The 25,061-nt window shown below is 53.6% G+C and overlaps 1 protein-coding gene across 1 annotated transcript in view; it reads left to right on the forward strand.

The window, feature by feature from the left end:
* IQSEC3 (IQ motif and Sec7 domain ArfGEF 3) overlaps positions 1-25,061 on the forward strand; it is a 104,880-nt gene that overhangs the window by 63,773 nt on the left and 16,046 nt on the right. The window contains exons 4-7 of the mRNA XM_058559087.1: positions 3,227-4,347; positions 6,415-6,576; positions 22,558-22,680; positions 23,200-23,366. Coding sequence (XP_058415070.1) covers positions 3,227-4,347; positions 6,415-6,576; positions 22,558-22,680; positions 23,200-23,366 — 1,573 coding nt within the window. The remainder of the gene's footprint in view (positions 1-3,226; positions 4,348-6,414; positions 6,577-22,557; positions 22,681-23,199; positions 23,367-25,061) is intronic.

The following is a 25,061-nucleotide window of genomic DNA, read 5'->3' on the forward strand; positions in this document are numbered from 1 at the left end:
GAACAGATTCAAGAATTTAAAGTCTGGTTTCCTCCTCTGCTTGGGTGAAGCATGGATGTTGGCTGGTAGAAGAAGTCTCCTCAGGTTATCTCAGCCAGCCTTCTGCCTCCAAGCAGAATGACACCATGCCAGGGGGTGGACCCCTTTACTGTTTTGGATAAATGGCATTTGGGATGTCATACCCTCCCTCTGTTGCCAATAGCATCTTGTAACCTGAAAAGAATGTTCTCGGGCCTGAGATTTCCCTAGAAATATGAATGGGACAGGCAGGAAAGAGATGCGAATTCCTGCCCGGTGTCAGTTTCTCATGGTGCTTGGGGAGGGGGGTTAAAAGGGAGACAGAAATTGAGAGAGGAGGAGGCAGTTAAGTGGTCAGTGCCCCTCACTCTCTACACTTCCCCTTGGAGGATTTTCCTGCCTAAGCCAAGGCCAGTCTCTCTTCCAGGCCTCAGGGAACCTGCCAGAGTTCCGCAGGGAGAACCAGCCGAGCTACAGTGTAGTCTCCCTTCTGGTGTGATTTCTGCACAAGCAGGAACAGAATGCCTCAGAGGCAGGTATCTGTGTTTCTCTGGAGCTCCTGGGTACATGAGGTCATACCTAAATAAAGACCCAGTAGGCAACTGTCCAATGGGTATGTAGGCAGAACTCCAAGAGGGCTCCCAAGATCCCTGCCCGTTTGTGTGCACATACTGTATGATCCCCCCACCTCCGAGTGTGGGCGGGACTAGAGACTAGATGGGACATCACTCCTATGATTAGGTTAGCAACCAGTTGACGCCGAGTTAATCAAAAGGAAGATCATCGTGGGGGGCCTGAACCAATGAGGTGAACCCTTTAAAAGAAGGTGAAGCATCAGAGAGACGCTCTCCTGTTGGCCTTGAAGGGGCAAACAACCATGTTGTGAAGATGGCCTTGTGGCAGAGAACAGCAGGCTGCCTCTAGTAACTGAGGTCCTCAGTCTTATAATCTCAAAGAGCTGAATTCTGCCGACAACAGTTAGCTTGGAAGAGGACCCGGGCCTCCACATGAGATGACACCCTGATTTCAGCCTGGTGAGATCCTAAGGCGAGAACCTGGCTGAGCTGGGCCCAGACTACTGACCTACAGAACTACGAGGAAATAAGTGGGCATTGTGTTAAGCTGCTAAATTTGTGGTAATTTGTTATGCAGCAATAGATAACAAATGCACTTGGTATGATTTTTAAGAGTACCTTGAGGTTTTAAGAGCAATGGGAGGATCATGAGGACTGGGAGAGATTCCTGCCTTCCGCTTAAGGCCTTGTGCCTTGTGAAGTGAAAATATTCTGGAAGGAGTAATATAGGAAGCCTTTTTGGCCATCCAAACTTTAAGAGGAATAAGTTTTCCAACTATCTTCAGAGTGGAGGGTTGGATGTGGGGAGAGAGACAGCATAATGCCACTAGGTTTGAGGATGGGGAAGGGCACTGAATGGCGAGACCAGGAGAGCTGAAGACAAGAGTGAGGACGTCCTGTTTGACCTGGGATTGTCCCTGGGGATTGGGATTGTATCTGTGAGGTCTCCTGGGCGAGGAGGGTGCCTCTGCTGGTCTAGCTGTGGGGCACCCACAGGGAGGGAGCAGAGGGGATTACTGGGGCTATGGGGAGGCTGTCACTCCAGCTGCGGTCCCTGGGGGGTGGAGTAGAACAGGAAGCAGGGTGAACATTCCTCGTATTGGGGAATGAAATTGGGCCTTTCTATCTGTACCCTCCCCACCCATGACCCTGGGGGAACATGGGAGCAATGATGTTGTTCTTGGCTTGAGTTGTTAATCTCAGTCCACCTATCCGGATTCTTAGTTCAGGAATGACACTGTGTGTCAGTGGAGAGTATGGCTGTGAACAGGACATAATTTCAGGGCCCAGGAACACTTTCTCACTTCCCAAACTCCCCTAAGGACTGATTAGAGCCCACAATGCTACTACCATTATGTCCCTCCCCTTACCATAGCCCTTGTCTGTTAGTTAAATGCAAAAATCTCCAGGAAGGGGCATTGTTAAATGTTATTGGTTATTCACACGACACATCAGGGAGAATGTCTTTCTAGTCCTTTCCTGAGAGGTTTTGATAAGGGAGAAAAAGAGAGGGCACAGCAACCCAAAGGGGAGAAAAGACCATAGACAGGGAGAGAGAGCTGAGAGGAGGTGAGTAAGGGCCTTGAAGAGAAACTGGCCCCACATCCTGAGTTCAGATCTGCCCAGATGAGGTAGCACGCCCCACCAGCCAGCCCCACCAAGTCATGCACTGGTTGTACAGCTCCCGTTGTTGAGAACAGAGGGGACTTGAATATGGAGCATGGCAGCCTGGAGGGACACTCCCACTCTTGAAACAGCCATCTGTCACCCATCCATCACCCATCATCATCCATCCACCTTTTTCTTAAATTCACATTTATTGAGCACCTACCATATGCCAGCCCCTGGGCTGGGTACTGGGAACACAGAGATAATCAAACCTACCCCAGTGCAGTGACATGAATGCTAAGAGCGAACGCAGGTGAACAGGAAAAGTGGCAATTTTTAAAGCATTTCTGTTAATTTTTTATTATTTTTAAGTGTACACAAAAGTAGAGGGAATAATGTAATAAACTCCCACATAACTATCACCCAGCTCCAACTATTTTTTTAAAATTATTTTATTGAGGTCATATTGGCTTATAACATTGTGTAAATTTCAGATGTACATTATTATATTTCAGTTTCTGTATAGACTGCCTGTTTACCACCAATAGTCTAGTTTTTGTCTGTCCAACTATTTTTATTAATATTGTTTCATATAACCCTTCCACTTTTTTTGATGAAGTATTTTAATACAAATTCAAAATTATCATGCATTCTGCTCATAAATACTTCCATGTGCATCTCTGATATGAACATATTAAAATAATCGCCACAGCAACATCTGACTACCATCAGCAACACCTCTCTCCCCTGCCCTGGGGCCTCACCAAGCCGGGGAATCCAATCCCACATCCTACAACTCTGGGGGTTTTGCCAGGGACCTGGTATCTCAGGCCACGACAGGCTAGGAGTTTTCAGACTTAAGCCCCTCAGTGCCCACCCCCACCCACCCGCTGTGCATTGCTGAGCGCCGCCGAAGTTTGGCCGAGTGACTCCCTGCACTGGTGGACAGCCACCAGCACCTCCTTTCGGAAGCGCTGCAGCGCCCCTGCCCCAACCGCGCCTCCTCCTCTCCGTCCTTGTTGCAGATTGAAATGCTAGAACACAAATACGGAGGCCACCTGGTGTCCCGGCGCGCCGCTTGCACGATCCAAACCGCCTTCCGCCAGTACCAGCTCAGCAAGAACTTCGAGAAGATCCGCAACTCGCTCTTGGAGAGCCGCCTGCCGCGGCGGATCTCCCTGCGCAAGGTGCGGGCGCCCACTGCCGAGAGCCTGGCGGCCGAGAAGGCGCTCATGGAGGGCTACGGCCTCATGGGGCTGCCGCTGGTGCGCTCGCCCTCCCTGCCGCCCACCTTCGCGGGCACGCTCACCGAGCTGGAGGACTCCTTCACCGAGCAGGTGCAGTCCCTGGCCAAGTCCATCGACGACGCCCTCAGCACCTGGAGCCTCAAGACCATGTGCTCCCTGCAGGAGAGCGGCGCTTACCAGATCCACCAGGCCCTGCACGCCGGCGCCGGACCCCCGGGCCTGGGGGCCAAGATGCGGGAGCCCGAGAGCGCATGCCCGGGGCCCGGGGAAGAGGCCGCCGAAGCCACCGGCCTGCCCCAGGGCCACAGCAGCACCCTCATGATGGCTTTCCGCGACGTCACCGTGCAGATCGCCAACCAGAACATCTCTGTCTCCTCCACGGCTTTGTCAGTGGCCAACTGTCTGGGCTCGCAGACCGCCCAGGCCCCAGCAGAGTCCGCGGCCAGCAAAGCCGAGCCAGGCGAGGCCCGGGGACAGGAGGCCGCGGTGGCGACCGCCGCGGGCCAGGGGGACGCGCCCTCCGAGAACACGTGCGCAGAGGCCGGAGCCGGCGGGGTCCTGGGAGCCAACAGAGCTGGGGCCGCGGAGGTGGTGGTGGAGGAGGCCGCGGCCACGGAGGCTGAGGAGCAAGAGGAGGAGGAGGCAGGGGAGGTGGGGAAAGGAGCCGAGGCCGAGGCCGGCGACAACTTGGAGCAGCTGAGCAGCAGCAGCACGTCCACCAAGTCCGCCAAGTCGGGCTCGGAAGTATCGGCCTCGGCCTCCAAGGAGGCCCTGCAGGCCATGATCCTGAGCCTGCCGCGCTACCACTGCGAGAACCCGGCCAGCTGCACGTCGCCCACGCTCTCCACCGACACCCTGCGCAAGCGGCTCTACCGCATCGGCCTCAACCTCTTCAACATGTAAGTGAGCACTGGCTCGGGAGCTCCAGTGAGGCCTGGGGGAGGTCCCCGCGGGAAGGGAAGAAGAGGGGGCACCTGCATTTACAGGTTAGCAGGGTGCCAGGTAATTTACCACGTCATCCCAGTGTCCTCCTAGGTGGCGTTTGTGACGCGCCTGCTCCTTGACATACTGATACTGATACTGTGTACCAATACATGTTTTAGTTTTAATTATGACTCAATTTTAAGAAGGATTAGGGACCAAATAACACTTCAAATCCGTGATTTCGCCACTATTACTGCTTAAGATGAAACTAGAGTTTGAAAAGTGAGAGAATTTAAAAGAAAGTACAGTATTAAGTAAATAATAGTACACGTAGTATGAGGATTGAGCAGAAATCATTCAGGTAGGATATGAAGTGGGGGAAACACAGCAATCTCATGGGGTTGATGGAGAGGAGAGAGGAGACAATGAGCGAAGGAGAAAATGACGACAGGGAGATGAGGGACTGGAGAGGAGGGAGAGACCTAGTGTGAGGATTACAGGCAGGAAGCAGGAGAGGGCGGGATACACAGAGGAGGGAGACCAGGAAGAGAGTGCGAAGCATGTGGAGGCGGAGTAGAAGGAGAACAAGGGAATGGAAGGACAGAAACCAACGACTGCCACAGCTCAGAGCCCCCAGCCAGAGCCCGCAGCCAGACCTTTCCTTGCAACCAGAACGTATACAGCCAGTGGCAAGCAGAGGAAACACACCTGCCCCTCTGAGGGAAATCTCAAGTAGAGGAGGCACTCATCTCCACCCTCCACTCACTCCTTCCTTCAGAGCCCTGAGCCAGGAGACACAACATCCCTCCTGCCCACAGGTAACTTCATTTATTCACTCCACTGTTATGTATTGAGTGCCAGGCTCCTTGACCACAAAGATGAGTAAGACACATCCCTTGGTCTCAAGAAGCTTATATTCCAGGAGAATAGCTACTGTTCATAAAGCATCTGCAATCTTCCCAGTAATATCTAGAGATAGCATCATTATGCCATTTCACAGAAAAGGAAACAGGCTCACACCAGTAATGAGAGTTGCTTACACTGTGAAACAGCTAGTAAGCGCCAGACTTAGGTGAAGCCAGATCTGTCTGACTCCCAGTCCGTTGCTCTTTCTTTGACATCAGGCTGCCATCTCGGTGAGCATAGCCCCCACCCTGACACATCCACGGCCTCACTTCAGCATGCACACGAATGCTCACACAGATACTCGGGTCCCTCAAGACAGGGGTTCTCAAATTCTCTGTAGTGAAGTACCAGTTTGGGTTTTTACCCAAGACGTTGTGGGCTGACACTTTTGTAAAATACAAGAAAAATGAATTGCTAGAAAAATAATCACATGCTTAGTTGTCCTGAAAATGTCAAAGTGCTATAAAAGGTTCTAAATGCTTACCTTCTATTTCTGTACTTATCTCCTCCTGGACCAGTAAGAAACAGTTCAGAGCGCATCATGGATTTGCAGACCACACTGTGAGCACATTAGCCTTAAGACACAGCACCCACACCAACACCTACACCCACACACAGAGACTCAAGCCTGAGAAAGTAAATGCTGGCAAGCAGGATTCTTGTGCCCACCATCAACAGGGAAGAGGGGGTGTGGTGGGGATCTCACCTCTGTTTCCCAGTCTCACCCTCTCTCCAGATTCCAGGGTGGGTACTGTGTATAGACGATATGATACAGGGAAGAGCCTTCTTGGAGGGCCTGGGGGACCTCAGGGTAAGATGCAGTGGGAGTGAGGCAGGAAGAGGGAAGGCACACCTCCCCATCTGCTCTGGAATTCACTTTGCTTGGCCAGACCCTCCCTCCCTGGCTTCCTGCCACTCACTATCTTCACTCCTGTGTGGCGAGGTTTAGGAGAGTGAGGCTCTGGTGAGAGGCACTTCCAGTGGGGAACCCCTCTGCATTGAAAGGAATCCTAGCATTTCCTGGGAATTCTTTACAAGGACCCAACGGCACTTCCCCTGGCTGGAAGAAAGGGAGGAAAGAAGTCATGGATGGCCTTGGCTCACTCTCCACTCCTTCTCCCCACCCCCACCTCCAGAAACCCGGACAAGGGCATCCAGTTCCTGATCTCTCGCGGCTTCATCCCTGACACCCCTATCGGAGTGGCCCACTTCCTGCTCCAGCGTAAGGGCCTCAGCCGGCAGATGATCGGAGAGTTCCTGGGCAACAGCAAGAAGCAGTTCAACCGCGACGTGCTGGAGTGAGTGCCCCGCCTCCGGGCTCCTCTCCCTCCCACCCACCTGCCCAGGATCTCTTAAGAGTCCGGGGACCTCAGTGGGGAAGAAGCACTCAGGGGAGAACACGAGACCCCTGAAGTCGTGGCCATTTCCCAGAAATCCTTGCTCCAGTCCTAGCAGCTTCCTGATTGGCCCCAGAATCCAGACTCACGTGGTCTGTAGCCAATCACTGCATCTTGACCGGCCTCTGTTTCTCCTGGAAAGTCATTCATTTGTTGAGCGTGCTCTGTGCAGTGCACCACTGGAGGGGCCAAGGTACAGAAGTGGTCAAAGGAGACAAAAAGGCCTCCCTCTGCCACCCTCGGGGCAAGAGAAGGAGCCTGGAAAGAAGAGGGCTGTGTCTGGCTAGGGCCATCTCCGCAGGGTGAACTGGCCCCTCAGCTCACCCTCCCGCTGCCACCAGTCCAGCCCTACCCCCACGCCGGCTGTAATCTGCCAGCTCCCCGTATAGGCTTGTTTTCATACCGTGGAAGCAAACATGAGGCAGAAAAAAGAAAGAGTTAGGCTGAGAGTTTTTAAAGCAAGAAAATACTATGATTCCGTAAAGATAGATTGACCACCGAAATCACAACAATGAAAGAAAATTGTTTTCAAGTCCAAAAATGGAGGTGGAGAATGAGGGGGCTGCCTTTGCTAGTGCTCGACTTTGTCAGTGTGGACTGGTGAGAGTCGCTTCCCACTTGCTATCTCGTAGCCGCAGGGCAGGGGCAGCTCTCCTTGGGGCTGATGAGCAGGGCCTTGGAGCCCCTCCTCCCCTGGCGACCAGGGGTGAGGCCCCAGGCAGTCTGCTGCAGGCCCTGGCCCTCCCCCAGTGGTCCTTCTCTCTTCCACTAGGCCCCCTGAGCTCACTTCCTCCTTGAGGCCGCCATTCTGTAGGGGGCCGCCCCTGCTTCTCCCCTCTTTCTCCTGGGGTACAGTCAGCGGAGGCGTTCTTCCAGAGGTCCTGGGAGAGCCTCTCCCTTTTGTACTTGTCCCTGAGTAGCAAGGGCCTGCTACAGATGGGCAGGGGCTCCTGATCAAGGGTTTGGACGTGTGGGAGTCACCAGGACTGACCGGGAAGGTCCTCAGTGTCCCTGGAGTGGGAGCTCAGACACCTGGTTTCTGTTTATGGAGCAGTCTTGGTGCTGCGTCTTTGGACAAGTCCCTGCTCCCTGGGCCTGTGTCTCCATGCCTGTAGAGTGGGGACGTTGGATTATGAGGGGTGGATCAGTTGCCCTCTGGAATCCCAGTCATGTTCTAAATCCACTGAGAGAGTGGTTGTCTCACTGAGTACAGTCAGAAGATTGGGGCTTGGAGCTGTCTGAGGGAGCTTGAAATCCCTAGTGGCCATTGGCTGGCAGAACCCAGTTCCTGCCTCCGACTCTCGGTGGCTTTGGACCATCTGCTGTCCCTGCTGGAACTAGTGGTTGAGATGCTCTGGGTACCTCGCAGAGGGAGGTGAACTGATAAATGCTCAGTGTCCCCCTTTCACCCTCCTTTCCCTTCCCTCTCCCCTGGCCCTGAGGAGATGATAGGGAGAGGAGAAAGAGCGAGTTTCCTGTCTGCATCTGGCTCACCCCTCTGGCCTTTTCCTTTACTTTTGTCCCCTTCCATTCTGTAGGAGGGTGAGTGGAGGTGCTGTGCCATCTCATTCCATTCTTTCCAACTGCCCCCCACCCCTGGGTGACCCTGCTTTGTCTGTCTGCTCTGGGGCAGGGATGACTGCTTCATTCACAGGCCCTGACTGTCTGCTGTCTGTTCTTGTCTCCCTGCCCTGTCCCTGCGTGGCCTGGCCCTGGAATACTAACCTGCCAGGCCCACAGTGACCTGGAGTGCTGGAGACGCATGGTTTTTCTCTAGCCCAGGTCGTGCTGAGCAGCACAATGAAAACTAATTGCCATCCTCCCTGGGAGACTGAGTGTGTGGGCTAGAGACTCAGACCAGTCGCTGCAGCCTGTGCTGCGGAGGGGAGCTGGGCTGGCAGCTGAGGCACGGGTCAGCTTGGGAGGAGGAGACAGTGTGGTGGGTAGGAAAATGGCTGGACCTGAGTGAGAGGGCCTGGTTCTGAACCCTGGCTCTGCTCCCAACATTCTGTGTTGCTTTTGCAAGTCAATTCTCATCTAGGCCTCGGTTTTCTCATCTGTAAAGTGAGAGGGTTGGACTGTGTGATCTCAAAGGTCCCTCCAACTTCTGTGAATCTACCATCTTTCCCATTCCTTAGTGCATTTGTAGCACACTGGCATCATTTGCCCAAACATCTGGTCTATGCCTATCATCCTGCCAGAGCAGCCTGCAGGCTCCAGGGCAGTGCTGGGGTACCAGAGTTCGTGGGAGAACAAGATGACCATTTGTCATTCATTCAACAAACATTGATTGTCTCCCATGTGTGGGGAATGGGGCTGAACTGGGCATCCTGTGTGTGTATGTGGGATCAGGGTGGGGAGGAGTGGTGCGGGGAGGAATAGGCATGGCTCGTGGCCTCAGGAAACTTATAGACCCAGGTGTCAACGGGGAGAAATGAGAGGAGGAGCAGGGATAGATCAGAGGAGAAGACTGGAAAGGGAGGCGAGGGGCTGAGGAGCCTCCAGCCGGCATTGTGGGTTTGGGGAGGGTTGGGTGCAGGGCTGAGCCCTGACTGAATGCCTGGGTCCCTTGTGCTTTTTTCTGCAGCCAGGCAGGCCCTGGGCTCTGAGGCCCCTGGCACACTCAGCCTCTGCACACGGACAGCTCCACAGGAAGGAGCCCTCCTCCCCAGGTCCACAGTTTACTGACTGCCTGGTCGTCTCCTGCACAGTGCCAGGAGAAGACGGAGAAGCAGGAGAGGCAGGCATGAGCAGGGAGCCAGAGGCTGGGGTTTTGGCATTTCCCCGCCACTCAAGCAGCTATCCCGGAACCTTTCAGGATCTGCTGCCTCTTCCTTACTCCCACCAGAGAAAACACACAGTAACAAAGTCACCCGGTGGCATTTTGCCCAGGCCTTCCAGGCTTCATTGGGATTCTACACGGCTCCCCTGCCCCCGCCCGGTGACATTCAGCAAGTCGCATCCATTCTATACAAAGCTGTTTGCTGAATAAAAGGACACAAATCACCCATCCCCTTGGAGACTGAGACATCCTAAGCCACAGCACGCTCAAGGTACAGCCAGACAGGACGGGGAGAGGCTGAAAGGTTCTAGGAGGGGAAGGGGCAGGACACCCCTCCACTCTTGGGCCTGTGGGGGACAGGAAGAGAGGAGGGGCCGAGCAGAATCCACCTCAGCCGCTGACCTATGTCTGAGCATCATCAATGAGGTGACATTTTCCTCCAGAATCAGGCCCTTGGCACTCTTAGAAGCTGACCCCTCCATCCCTTTGTGTCCTACGTCCATAAGAGACACATTCCGAAAAGGGACGTATTCCACCAGGCTCTATCAAATAGTGATAGAAGGCATTCTGAGCTCAAAGGACCGTGTCTATTCCAGTGTTTACCTGGGAAGAGTTTTTTTTTTTTTAATTTATTTAGGAGAAACCAGCCTTAGTTTCCTCATATGTCAAATGGAGATAATAGTGCCTACCTCGTATGAATTAATTTTTAAAATACATATAATGTGCTTAACTGGGTGCCTGATGGCTTAGTAAGTTCTTGAATAGAATGGTAGCCATTTCTATTTTTGTGTATGTGTGTGTGTGTGTGAGGAAGATCAGCCCTGTGCTAACATCTGCCAATCCTCCTCTTTTTTTGCTGAGGAAGACTGGCCCTGGGCTAACATCCATGCCCATCTTCCTCCACTTTATATGGGATGCCACCACAGCATGGCCCGCCAAGCGGTGCGTCAGTGCGTGCCCAGGATCCGAACAGGCAAACCCCGATCCACCGCAGCGGAGCAGGCGTGCTTAACCGCTTGCACCACTGGGCCTGCCCTGCCATTTGTATTATTATCATTCCCACTTGAAAGCACAAAGCTTTAGGCACAACCCCCCGCACCCCCCGCCCCCAACACAGGAAATGCCTCAGGTCTGGTCTGAGATGGAGTCTACTCCCCAGACGACACGAGCTTGCTGGGGCATGCTGGGGCAGGAAGGGGAGCTCATGTGCAGACCATCCTGTCCTCTGAGGAAGTCCTTGCTGGTGCCGGGGAGAGAAGGGCAGTGGCAGGCTGGCAGCTGGAGCCAGACGCAGCCGGGATTAAGATCCTTTGGGGCTGGAAGCTTCTCCCTCTCAGTTTTCACGTGGCTGGGAAATTTGGCTCTGCTCTATTTCCTCTCTGAAATGTTCACTTCAGTAGGTTTGAAGGCCAGCGATGAGGGAATGTTCCATGCAGGCTGTGAGCAGTCTCTTTTCTGGCCTGGGTGGTCTTTTCCGATGTGAGCCACATACACGTGGAGGGCATTAGTGTCTGTCATTTCCATGGAAATGCACCAAGGGCAGTGTCTGGGTTGAGCCACCAGAAGAAAGTTTCCTGGATGTTCCTTCTCTCACTGTGTCTACTCCATTCTTTGTTAGATATTAGAGTTTGACGTTTTAGTCAGATTTCATTATTTCATTTCCATGGAAATGTGTTGGCCAGAGTGTAACAGATTTGTTCTTAGGGGACATTCAGAAATGAAGACAGATTGTCTGTCAAACTCAACAGGCTGGAAGACTCTGGCCTTTCATAGCTAGGAACAAATTATTTGAGAACGTCCTGCCCATTGTGCTGTGTCTAACTTCAGAACGGTTACCTTATTCCTGAGGAATTCCACAAGGAGGCGGGGACCAGGCCTCATGGGTCTGGGGGAGGGTGGAAGGAGGCCTGGGGCAGGCAGGGAGAGAAGACTTTGGGGTTATTTCCACTGCTCTGAAAACTTGACGCTGCCACTGCCCAGAGAAATGGAAGGAGGAGTCTCTTCTAAAAGTGGTGTCCTTGGGTTTTATGGCCTTGACCCCTCACGTCTCCAGTGCCCTTCCCCTTATCTCCACCGCTGCGGGCCCACAGCAACACACACACACACACACTCACTCACAGATAGATGAGAGATTCTCCTTAATAGGAAAGAGTCATTAGCATTTAGGACCCACTTACTCCTGTGTGTAGAGATCTTGGGACTCCCACGTGTGGGGTGAACAAGTCCAGAGTTGAGACTCCCTTTGGCTTGGTCACATTAGCATATAAATTGGACTTTAACCCAAAAATGAACAGACCTTCCACCCGATCCCTTCCTGATTATGCAGGCCCTATTTCTCTCAGTCCCTGTGTCATACTCAGGTGTGGCTGAGACTGGCCACTCTTTGAAGTGGGCATTCCTGGAGGGGCTTCCTGGGAGTTACGCTCTCCTGGCGTTGTTTAGGAGGGCCGTCTGTGAGTGAACAGGCCATGAACCCTGATAATGACAGCTCCCATAGATCAAGCATTTACTGTGCGCCAGCAGGCACTGTTCCAAGAACCTTGCGTGCAAAACCTCATTCCATCTTCACAGCAGCTCTGTGAGGTGAATGCTGTAAATTTGTACCAAATGAAGGAACTGAGCACCAGAGAGGGTAGGTGGCTTGCCCACAGTCACAGAGCTAATCAATGGCTGAGATCTGAAGCCAGGCAGAGTGGTTCCATACCCCGAGCCTCTAACCCTGCCCCATCCTGCCTCTGAGCTTCATCCCAAGAGAAGTATGGTGGGAATGCCTGCGTAGTGCTGTCAGAGCCCAGGTGTTCATTGTGGTGCTGAGAGATCCCTTGGATAGCCAGCTTGTCCAGCCCTCTCATTTCACCTGGGCAGAAGCTGAGGCCTGGAGAGAAGACGTGACTAGACCCCTGGCCAGTGGCTGAGAAACTGAGCAGAATCAGGTACTGTTTTGTCCCTCGACTCACCTTTATTTGCTGTGCTCTGACCCTCTCATCTGAAAAGAAAGCAGAGCTGAGAAACTGATTCATAAATCTCAAGAGGTCTGAGCCAGATTCTGTTTCCTCTCTCTGATATATGTATATTTTAAAGGGTCAATGGACAAATGTCTAACGATGTAATTTCAGGCAGAGTTCATTGGTGATCAGGGAAGGGATCTTACTACCTATGCTAGAGGGAACACCAAATCCACTTACTCACCTGGCATGTCAGCTCAGCGCTGGTCTCCAGGTACATAACGAAGACTATCCTCTATTAAGTTCTGTAACATACCAGAAACCTGACGTACATTGTCCCTTGAAACTCATAACCATCCTGCCCATTAGATGTTATAGGTGTTAGCTCCGTTCTATAGATGGGGAAAGTGAGGCACAGAGAGGCTAAATGATGGAAACAAGATTCAAACACAAGGGTGTCTGACACCAAAGGCCTGGCTTCTTCCCATTCTGCCCACTGTTATTGGCATAGAGCAGTGGCTCTCAAAGCGTGGTCCCCAGAACAGCAGCAGCAGCACCTAGAAACTTATAAGCAATATCAACTCGCAGACTCCACCCCAGACCCAGTGAATCAGAAACTCTGGGGGTGGGCCCAGCGAGGTGTGTGCTAATAAGCCTGCCAGGTGATTCTGATGCTCGCTTAAGTTTGAGAACCACTTACTGCTAACAGGAGTGCTGCCAGGCCCAGTGGAAGGAAAGTCACCTCAGGCATCCACACTGGCTTCTCGTTTGCTTGGGCAGTTTAAACGTACTTCTTTTGGTTCCTGAGTCCTCATGGTGTGACTAGAAGCCATCCCGTCTGAGACCCCTCAGGCGAGGTTTTCTTCCTCCTTGTGTCGTCGCCGGGAGCACTGGCAGGTCCCCTGCACCAGCTTCCCCGCGCTCTGCGTTCTTAGCCACATCGACTTCTCCAGGAGGCCTTGACCTTTGCTGGGCGGCTTATGCGTTCTGGCTAACCAAAATAACTTTCTGGTGGATGGGGATATTTTTCATTGAATTGTATGAGCCAAGAACTGCAGAAATAAAACCAGGGTTCCTACGTCCCGTGGCAGTGGGCGTTTTCGTTTTCCATCCTAATTTCAACCTGGGCTCAGTCTCCTCCTGGAGCCCCCAGGTCTGCAGTGCACACACCTCTGCTCGGCCTCGGCCCATGCCTCGCCTTCCAGATTGCTGCTGTCTCTTCCGGCCAATTAAAAATCTCTGCTGCTCTTGGGGCCGGCCCGGTGGCGCAAGCGGTTAAGTGCGCGCGCTCCGCTGCGGCGGCCCAGGGTTCGCTGGTTCGGATCCCGGGTGCGCACCGACGCACTGCTTGGTAAGCCATGCTGTGGCGGCGTCCCATATAAAGTGGAGGAAGATAGGCACCGATGTTAGCCCAGGGCCGTCTTCCTCAGCAAAAAAAAAAAAAGAGGAGGATTGGCGGATGTTAGCTCAGGGCTGATCTCCTCACAAAAAAAAAAAAAAAAAAAAAAAAAATCTCTGCTGCTCTCGTTACCTATTTTCAGCTCCCAACCAGTTCCTTTGTCTGCCAGACACTGTCTTGCTATCATTAAAAAAAAAAAGTTGGGATGACGAAATTCATTTTGATCACAGTCGAGCACAACGCTTCATTTCCCCGCAATGCAAACCACTTCCAGGCACAGATAAGTGTTAACAAGCAATTTTATGCAATATTGTACCTGTTTATACAGATGCAGGGAACACCTGTGCTTATGCTTCTCCAGCCCCTGTGAGGTACTCACCACGGCCCCTGCAGAAACCCACAGGAAAGAGGGAGCTCTGAGCAGAAGCTTCCCCCTCGTGATTCACTCCCCGATCATCGGCACCCCGGAGGCAGGTCCAGACGTGCTCGGTTAGGAGCAGTCTCATCAGCGCCGGTTTGCCCGGTTCTCATCACTCACTCCCTTGCATATGCAGCTGAAGGAAGAGGGAAGCATGTGGGCTCCACACTGCCTCACCGCCCTGGCCTGGAATCCACGGGGCCGTTTCCCTGACAGCTATGCCCAGGTCACATGATCTGGGCAAAGCAGGCCCAGCAATCCTGGGCCACAGGGCAGAGCTTCCAAAGACACAGGACACTGGGCTCCTTCCCCAGCTGAGCACGTGCTCAAGGTCCTGTCATTCACTCGCTTGGTCTGTCACTTACTCATTCATCCTGCAAACATTTATTGAATTCATGTATATGTCAGGGATGCAGAGATTAAAAGAACCAGCTGTGTGGTGAAGGACCACGTAGCCTGGGGGGAGACAGGCAGGGAAATGTTATGACCCAGGAGACAAATGCAGTGGTAAACAGAAGGCGTGTCCAGGGTACAGTGGAGATCAGGGAAGACTCCTAGAGAGACTCCTAGCTAAACAGAGACCCGCAAGGTTGGGGTTGGGAGGCAGGAGGGAAGAACAGCATGTGCAGAAGGTAGAGGCTTGATCATGAGCATGCAGGAGGGGAGCCAGGATGGCCAAGAGGCAGGAGAAGCTGGGGAGCTCACAGGGCCTTGCTTGCTTTGCTGAGGAACGTGGGTTTCCTACAAGGGATGTGGGAAGCCCTTGAAAAAATATAAGCAGAGGAGTGAGTGAGAGGACCAAATGGGTGTCCTAGAAGGATTGTTCTGGAAGATAGTTTGGAGGCAGGGAAGCTGGTAAGAGACTATTGCAGTCACATTGTGGCAAGAGTTGATGAGGCCCTAAACCTCAGCAGTGGCTGCGGGGAGGGTAGAAGTAGGTGGAGCCCAAAGGCTTGGAGAAGCAGCAGGCCTGGTGACTGGGGTGGGAGGAGAACAGAGGTGGCCAGATCACAGTGGACAGCCTCCTGAGCTGCTGAGAATTCAGCACACTTGCTCTTTGCATATGAGTATGTTTGTGCTTCAGGCTCACTAGTGTAATTTGTGCAAATTATACCAAATAAACGTGCACGTATTTTCAGTTTAGGCGAGGAGAGAGATGCTGGGTTTGGGGACATTTCATCTGAAGAATTCCTCAAACCAGACGTTGTCAAATATTTCCTGTGAACCAGTTCAAACATTAAATACCAGGTAAAACATAAAATATATGCAACCTTACTTCCCTGCAAGACATGCGAGCACAACCTGTGGTCATGTGAATACTGCCCCGTGACTGACATCCAGACCAAAACACCAGATGATCTCAACAGGCAGCACTCAGACGTGGTCAAGTTCCAGTCACAGGCGGAGAGCTGATGATTTACAGGAGCCCCCCGCACTCAGCAGCACCATCACTTACCGTGGTCTTCTATAAACAATATAGAGCCACCAAAAGGAAAATTTACTGGTTAGTGACTCATAATGAAATAGTGAAGGTGAGCCCATCGCAGGAGATAAGCACTGAAGAGTTGTCAGCGTGCAGGTGGCACTTGGAGCCGCTGGGACAGGTGCGGTTAGGAGGGAGAAGGGGGCCTGGTGGCCAGCCCTAAGTTAGAGATCAGGTGGAGGAGAAGGAGGAGGAGGCCTGGGGTGGAGGAGAGGCGCCTCCAACAAGGAAAGAGTCGGCCTGGCGGAGGTGGTGTGATGGAAGCAGGAGAGACCAGTGCTTCAAGAAGAGGGTGATAACCATGTCAGGGCTGCCAAGAGGCTGGTGGGATGAAGACAGAGGTTGGTGCCATTGGACTTGGCAACATGGCAGCCAGTGGTGGCCGTGACGAGAGAAATTTTAACGGATGCTGGGGGTGGATGCTTGGCCGGAGCGGGCTGAAAAGTGAATGGGATTGAGGAAGTGGAGACAGCATGCTAGGGATGCCTTCCAGAAGCTTGGCTCTGAAGAGGAGTAGAGAAAAGGGGTAGTAGTGACGAGAGAGCCAAGAAGGGTCAAGGCAGGGTTTTCATTTGTAAAATAGACAAGACGAGAATTTAGGTGCCAATGAGAATGATTTAGTGGAGAAGGGAAAATTGATACTATATGAAAGAACATCTCAAATTTAGTGTGTCCAAAACCGAAGTTTCAATGTTTCCTGCAGCGTCTGTGTGCACCCCATCATGGTCTCATCTTAAAAAATAAACCAGGCCCCCAGTGCTCATGCCAAAGCTCTGAGACTCAACATTGACTCCTCGTTTCCTCCATTCCCACGTCCCCTCCGTCACCTAGTCCCATCGAGTCATCCATTCCATCTGTCTGCACTGCTTCCACCGTAGCCCAAGCCCCATCACCTCTAACCTGGGCCTCTGCAGTAGCATCCCAGCTGGGCCCCTGCTTCCTTCTCGCTCCCTGCCCTCCTTTCTCCACTCATTCTCTCCCCAGCAGCCAGAGAAGTGGTCTTAGAACAGACTGGGCCACATCACTCCTCTGATTGCACCCTCCTATTGTCTCCCTCTGCATTTGGGAACAATTTCAGAATCTTTCTTGTGACTCACAGAGCTCTGACTGGTCAAGCCCCTGCCCACCTTCCCAGCCCCACAGCCCGCCACTCTCTGTTATCCCCGTTACTCTCTGGATTGCAGCCTCATCAACCCGTTCTAGGTCCTTGCAAGTTTTTTTCTGACCACAGTGCCTTGGCACATGCTTCCCCTCTCTGCCTGAAAGCTCTCCCCTGCCCTCCCCTTCCCTCGGTCAGCTCCTACTCATCTTTCAGGTCTCAGCTCAGATATTGCGTCTCCACAGAGGCCTTCCGGAACACACCAATGTAAAATACGTCTCCTTTGTCCTCTCTTGGAACCCTGTCCTTTGCCTACATAAGACTCGTCACAATTATAATGAAATAATTATTTTTAACTCTGAGTTTAATGTCTGTGTCTCTCACCAGGACAGGGTCTATGTTTGTGTTGTTTGCTGCTTATACCAGGTCCCTAGCTCAGCACCGTGCACACAGGAGGCACTCAATGACATTTGCAGGAAGGAAGGAAGGAAGAAAAGAAAGAAAGCACCAGAAAAGGGAAGGCGGTGGGTCGTGGATTTGGTCCCTGCTGTGGGCTGCATGCCCAAGCCAGCTCTGAGACTGCAGGGTGACCACACAGCCTCGTGCTGACTGCCGACAGTGAGGTGGCTACTCACGCTGGAGTCTATGACCGTGTCCAGTCGTCCTCCCACCCCTCACAGGCTCCCATCAGGCGTCTGGGTGAGACAGCAGCCCCCAGGGAGAGACAGTTAGCACCAGCCACCGAGGGAGAGGCAGCAAGGACTGCGATGTGAGCGGTCCCCCTGCAGGGCCGGCTCTCACGTGAGTTTCAGTTTCCTCATATGAAATAAAAGTAACAGGATAACTGTTCCTATCGCGCAGGATTGAGAAGATGAGGTCAGCCTGTGCTTAGTGAAGCACGAGGAACAGCTCTCAGTGAAGGCGACACAGAGGGAGCTGCGGGGGTCAGGACCCCCGTGAAGTGCAGCCAGCCCAGCCGGGGGAGGAAGCCTCAGAGGACCAGGAAGCCAAAAGCCTGCTCTTCCTAGTTGTGGGAGCCTGGGGCAAGCCCCTTTGTGGTCTCAGTTTTGCCTTCTGTAAAATGGGGAGATTATACACCAGAAAAGACCACTCAGAAACGTCTGATGTTTTCACCTTAAAGATGGTCAGAGAGGAGAGATGGGTGTTGGCTGTCCTGGTGGAGGCAGCAGGATGGATTTGGAAAACAGTCAGCAATCTGCTCCCCACAAGGATTCCAGGGTGGCAAAGAAGGGTGGGGAGGGGGAGATTTCAAGTGCTGGTAGATACTGCAAAATAAGAGAAGTGATGAGAATGGGGGAGGGAAGAAGAGAGAGAGGAGGTCAAGGTGTGGACTCAGGCGTACACTTAGGGAGTGAGAAGAGAATCATGCTACGGGGAGGGGCAAGGACTGTGGGTGATGCTGGGGTGACGGAGACCCCTGAGGTGAGGGTCCCTGGAGCAGGCTTGTTGGTAGAGAGCACAGCGTCGGCCAGCCACCTGCCCCAGAGGCCCAGGCCCCACCAGGGAGGCACATGATGATTCTCTGGGAGGAGTGGGGAGAAGCCATCCGTCACCAGGAGCTGTATTCCAAAGCCAGCCAGAAACGACGCTGCAGTCTCCTGCCAGCTGGGGGCATCTGCAGGACCTTTAGGACTGATTGTGGGCCCTCTCTCTTCTGGGTCCTTGTCAGAGAATGTCAGAGGCGGGGGAGTCCTGAGAGGTCGCCTGGCCCAACCCTGTCTCCACGGAGAGGAAGTGATTTGTCTCCCAGGGAGTAATAGCGCCTTTCCACCGCTCAACACAGCTTCTTCCCTTCCTGCCGGGCGTTTTGCAGAAAAGGTTGAGATTATTTCCCTAGGATCTGAGAACCCCAGGACGCCAGCTGCCCATCAAATGCTGGTGCCCCATGGTGGCAAAGGCGGGGATGAAGGCAAGAAATGTGTATGTGTGTCGGGGGACGGCGTCTCGCTGTACCTCCATCCTTCCCTCCCTCACCACCCCCACCACAAAAGCAGCCTGAGAGCCAGGTGGGGACACATGTGCCCCATGAGCCACTGCCCTGGTGGCTCGGGAGTTGCTGCACTCACATTTTAAAAGGCTTCACATGGGCCGATCCCCTCCTACTCTTGCACTTGGCTCAGCCATTGATTTTCAATTTTTAAGAATCTCCTGGAGGGGGCCGGCCCGGTGGCGCAAGCAGTTAAGTGCGTGCGCTCCGCTTTGGCGACCCGGGGTTCGCAGATTCAGATCCCGGGCCGCACCAACGCACCGCTCGTTAAGTCATGCTGTGGCGGCGTCCCATATAAAGTAGAGGAAGGTGAGCACGGATGTTAGCTCGGGGCCAATCTTCCTCAAGAAAAAAACCGGGAGCGGGGAGGATTGGCATCAGATGTTAGCTCAGGGCTAGTCCTCCTCACAAAAAAAAAAAAAAAGAATCTCCTGGAGAGCTTGTGAAGAATGATGATTCCCAGGCCTTGCCTCCAAATGTTCTAGTCGGTAGATCTGGGTGAGGTTTGGGATCTACATTTTAACAAGCCACCTCGCAACTCTTACACGGGGTCCTCAAAGATGAGGGATGTAGAGACTCTCCAGCCCCCCGGCCCTGTGTGCTCCGTGAGTCCTCTCAGCCCGTGGCCATCACTGATTTGTTTAGCACTCCCCGTTCCATGGGCTGGTGTTTCCACCTGACTGCGTCTCCCATCTGGTCCTTGACTCTCAGGCTCCCAGCTCATTACTGGTGCTTTTAGCTGTAGCTCCGAGTGGGTGAGCGGCTGCGTGTCACCTGAGTGAAGGGCTGGACACTAGGCCATCATGCTCGGCTGAGCAAATCCTACCTTCTCCCCGCTGCCTCGCCGCCTCCTGCTGCTGCCTGCCCCCGAGCGCCTGGGCCTCCGAGCACCCACCCACCTCGTCGTGGGGTGAGGCCTGGTCCAGAGCACTGGGGCAGAGGGTCCATGCACACAGGCTCTGGGAGAGACACCGGTGAGGGACACAGGGTCCCAGGACCTTAGGGTTCAGGGGCCCGCAGGAAGATGGCAGGGGCCAGGTAGGAGGTGTATAGAAGGACCGATACGGGCAAATCCTGGGGGCACCTGGACGCCAGACGAGGGAGATCAGAGGCCATTCTGCGTTTCACCAGGAAGTGAGGCCTCGGGTCAGGGTTGGCCAGGCTGGGGCCCATTGCCCTCCCCCTTGGCCTTGCAAGAGTCGGGGGGGTCCCTGGGGTGAGAGTATGCAGTGTGGCTGCCCTTCCACTCCACTCCTGGGCCCACCCAGCCCAGTCTGTGGGGTTTCTTCCCCTTCGTCTCCTTCTGTCTTTGCCTGCCTCTCTTTCTCTTTCTTTCTCTCTTTGTCTCTGTTTTTCTCTTGTACTCTGTCTCTCTCTCCCTCTTTCTGTTGGTCTGTCTTTCTCTCTTCCTTTCTTTGCCTCCTTGCCTCTCTTTCTCTGTCTCTTTCTCTCCCTCTGTCTCTCTCTCCTTGGTCTGTCTGTCTCTCTCACTTGACTCTCTGTACCGTCTGTCTCTCACTGTCTCTGTGTCTCTGTCTCCTCCCTCCGTCTCCTCTCCCTGGCTCAAACTCCCAGTCCACTTGCTGCATGGCCACACTGGCTCACCTCCTCTGGACAGCATCCCTGTGTGGCTCAATCATGCTTGATCCATAGCTCCTGACTGGGCTGGGCTGGGAGATATGCAGATGTGGGCCCCATGATGCTGCCCTCAGAGTTCACATTCCAGCTGGGGAGGGCTCAGAGTAGAGATGACAAGAGCTGCCAAGAAATCAGGCTGGACCTGGAGGCCTCTACCACCCAGCTGTCCGTCTCAAATGCCCAGACACTGACATTGCCAATTCTCATACTTGGGCCAAATTCTTGTCTGCACCTCCCAGCCCCAAGCCCTCACCCACTCACTATCCAGGCAGACAAGCCTGAGGAAAGGCTGGGTTTGACCAGGCCGAGGATAGGCTCCCAGCCTGAAGATGGCCATCCACCCTGCCCTTGGTGGGGGGGCAGGGGAGATCCCCTCCCAGCCCATCCCTCTCTAGGAGAGCTCGATGATGCTCTCTCCCTCTTGGTCCCCATGAAAAGAGTGGGGGAGGCAGAGCCCATGGACCACCAGGCCCTTGGCCACCACCGCATGGGCGTCTCCCCTTGCTTTCTCCTAAAAATTGACAACAGAGCCAGGAGTGAGTCAGGATCTCTGAGTCTTCTGGCAGCGGGCCTGGCATAGTTGCTGGGATCAGAGAGGAAGTGGGTCCTGCTCAGGGCTCATCCCTCCTGTCATGCAGTCACTCCGCAGATATGTCCTGCGCCCCTCAGTGTGCTGGGCCACACTCTGGGCGTGCAGCCGTGAGCACACCTTGCCCTCCATGGGGCAGGGGAGACAGGCAGTGAACAGGTGATTGATGCCCGGGGTTGTGACACTGCGGTGGAGTCCGCCAGGGGCTGTGGGAGGAGAGGGGGGCTGCTCGCCCTCAGCAGGCAGCGTGGGCTGGGTATGAAACGACCAGAAGAGAGGAGATGGGAATAGAGCATGCGTGCAGAAAGCTGAGGCATCAGCCAAGAGCTGTGCTGGCATGTGTGAGCCCCGTCTAACAGCCCTTGTGGTCAGCTTCCACAATTCTTGGGGGACATTAGGTCTGCTGCTTTTCTGGGCCTAGATTCCTGCCTCACTGCTCACAGCCCTGGGGACAGGGCACCCCAAAGGAGGGTAAGGCAGGAGGAGGTGGGGGATGGGAGGGTCCTGGCCCCAGACCCTGTGCAAGGGAGGGGCCACCAGAAGCAGGCCAAGCCAGAGGAATGAGACTGCCTAGTGGGGGTGACAGGCATGTGTCCCCATCTCCTCCTGTCCCCACACACCAAAAGGGGACATTCAGAGGCAAACTCTTCGGCATTGGAGGTGGCATTTCAGAGGTGGAAGGGCCCTTGGGGAGCAGGACTCTGACCTCCTCCCTTCTCAGAAGAGGAGGCTCCAAGAGGCGCGTGTGTGACCCAACATCACGCAAAATTCAGTGGTCAGCCCAGGCCCAGAATCTGACTGTTTGTCACACTCTCCCCGCCTATGTTAAGCCAATTTGTCCTTTACTCTTCAGAGGCCACAGCCTTCCCACCACAACCTCCCCTGAGAACTACGGGCTCCCTGGAGTGGGCTCCCTGGAGTTCGAGTGAGCTTACGCCTTTCTGAGTTTGCCTACAGCACATCGGGGAGGGAGTGATGCAGGAGGAGAGAGCGTCACCTAGAAACCCGATGGGACCAGGACCGGGAAACAGGGAGACACACAGGCTCCTAACATGTCTTCGAAAGAAGAGAGAGTAAATTGTATTTGTTCATATTTAAACCTTTGACTCTGAGATACTCTGAGATTGAGAGGAAAGGATTGAGGTTTGGAGGCAGAAGATCTGCGTTCAGCCTCCTCCCAGCTCTCTGATCTGGGGCAAGCAGCTAAGCTCTCTGGGCCTCAGGTTCTTAGCTATGGAATGGAGACAACAGTCAGCCATCTGGCGCACAGGCTGTTGTGTCAGGTATGAGAAGGCCATCCTCTTAGGTTCTTAAAGGGAGACCCTGGTAGGTGAGTGAGGCCTCAGAAGCCCATGCCTGCTCCCTCCTGGTTGGTCACGGACCACAGTCCCTGCCCCACCCCACCAGGTGGGGCGTTCCAGCCAGCGGGCGGGCTGCACCTGACTCCTCAGCTCTAGTGGGTGGAGGGAGGTTTCAGGAGCCGACCTCTCCTCACGACCCCTCCTCCCCGCCTGCCCTCAGCTGCGTGGTGGATGAGATGGACTTCTCCAGCATGGAGCTGGACGAGGCCCTGCGGAAGTTCCAGGCTCACATCCGTGTGCAGGGGGAGGCCCAGAAGGTGGAGCGGCTCATAGAGGCCTTCAGGTGGGACCCCCTTCCCATCCCACTGCCCTCACACACCCCTCAAAACACACGCCTGGGGCATGGGGGAGGGGCATGGGGAAGCAGAGCTGCTGTGAGCCTGGGGGACAAGAGATGCTGGGGGTCAGTCAGGGGCTGGGAGAAGCCCTCTTAGTGAGGCAGGAGGAGTGGGCGGATAGAAAGGAGGGAAGGAAGAAAAGGGACAGAACTCCTTGAGCTCTCTCAGCTGGAGCAGCACTGGGCCATCCAGGTGAGCACACGAAGCTCACTCATCCCCATCAGCGAGCCTCTGTGCAAGGCTGGTACTGTGTGGGATCAGGGGTGTGTGACACCTGCCCCTTCCCCTCAGTGGGGAGGAGGACGAGGGCTCGGGGCAGATGCTCAATGGGGTGAGGAAGGAACCTCCCTGGGAGATTCTAAAGCCCTAAGAGAACCAGGCTACCTCCCCCGACAGTCCCCCATTGCTGGAGCTCAGGGAGGGAGGAAACGGGCCTCAGCATCCCGCTCTGTGTCCCCCGACAGCCAGCGCTACTGCATGTGCAACCCTGAGGTGGTGCAGCAGTTCCACAACCCTGACACCATCTTCATCCTCGCCTTCGCCGTCATCCTCCTCAACACCGACATGTACAGCCCCAACATTAAGCCAGACCGGAAGATGATGCTGGAGGACTTCATCCGAAACCTGCGAGGTGAGGAGTAGGGGGAGGAGGGGTGAGGCCACTGCTCAGGCCCCATCTGTTCGGGGTCCATTCTGTGAGTCTGAGCCCCGATTGGAGACTGTCACCCCAGTGGCCAAGGGTGCTGGACCCTGCTCTCTGGGCCTGGTCACACATAGAAGCCTGGGAAAGTTGCTTGCATGTCAGGCATCTGGGGAGTTTCCAGGAGCCACTGCCACTGCCCTACACCAAGCATCAAAGGCCCTTGGTCAGTGCTCCTTGCCCTCTGTGGAACATCCTCCATTGGTTGACTTCTAGGCCCTGGCCCCACAGCTGGTGCCTAGGTGGTACCAGCCCTTCCCACTCCACGACTTAGGAGGGAAGAGACAGGAACAGGGCTTTTAGGCCTTGGGTGCGTGTAAGTCAGCCTTGCAGATAACTTTATGCCATTTACCAGCCAAGTCCTTTTCTAATTGATATAGTGCACTTACTGGCAGGGATCAGAACAAAACTGGCAGAGTGTGGTATGTGCTCAATTGATTTTTTCTTTTTTAGCATTTTAAAAATGAAAGTTACACGTGCACATAATTTAATAAAGTCAAATAATTCTACAAGGCTTACTACAAAAAAATTAGTCCCTGCCCCTCCCACTACTCTCCTTCCTCAGAGGCAATCACTTTCATTTTTTTTGCTGTTAATTGTGTTTCTTCTGTAGCTTTAAATAACATGCTTCTGCTTCTTTTTCCTTCTGTCCCATTTTTTTATTGGTATAAAATACATACTGTGAGGTGTAGGAATCTGAGAGCTTGGTGACTGTTTATCACACTCAGATCTACATACAGATCATTCCCATCACCCAGAACATTCCATCCCATTTGACGCCCCTGCCCGAGAGGAACTGTCCTGACCCCCATAACCGGGGTTGGTTGTGCCAGTTCTTGTGCTTCATGTAACAGGGTTATACAGGATATATACTTTTGGTGTCTGGTTTCTTTTATACACTGCTACTTGTTCATGTTTTTTTATTTTAAGTATTATCTGTTAATTTCTATCTTAGTCTATCAGGGTTGCTATAACAAAATATCACAGACTGAGTGGCTTATAAACAACAGACATTTATTTCTCACAGTTTTGGAGGCTGGGAAGTCCCAGATCAAGGCGCCGCAGTTCCATGTCTGGTGAGGGCCTGCTTCCTGGGTCACAGCTGCCGCCTTCTCACTGTCTTCACATGATGGAAGGGGCGAGGGAGCTCTGTGAGGTCTCCTTTTTAAGGGCGCTAACCCATTCATGAGGGATCCACCCTCAGACTTAAGCACCTCCAAAGGCACCACCTCCTAATACCCTCCCCTTTGGAGATTAGGATTTCAACATATGAATTTAGGGGAACACAAACATTCAGACCATAGCAGTTTCCCATCACAGAATGTAAAGATTGACCTGTCTTCCATCCACCTTCCCCAGCCCATCCCCACTCACGCTGCGCTGAAGCCCCATGCTCTCAGCGTGGTTGGGGCATCACTTTTGTGACATCGGTGTTTATGTTACTCAGGCTAGGCAAACACAATCTGAGGCTGAGTCTTGAAGTATATAATGATTACAGATCCTTTCTATTTCTATTTTCCTTGCAGTGAATACATGACTTCTTTTTCCATTTGCTTAGCTCTCTGTGTACCTGCCACTAATTCATCTCTAAACTCCCCACCCCAACCGTCCAATTCCTCTCAGTAC

Source organism: Diceros bicornis, chromosome 17 (assembly GCF_020826845.1).
Source record: "Diceros bicornis minor isolate mBicDic1 chromosome 17, mDicBic1.mat.cur, whole genome shotgun sequence".
Classification (NCBI taxonomy): Eukaryota; Metazoa; Chordata; class Mammalia; order Perissodactyla; family Rhinocerotidae; genus Diceros; species Diceros bicornis.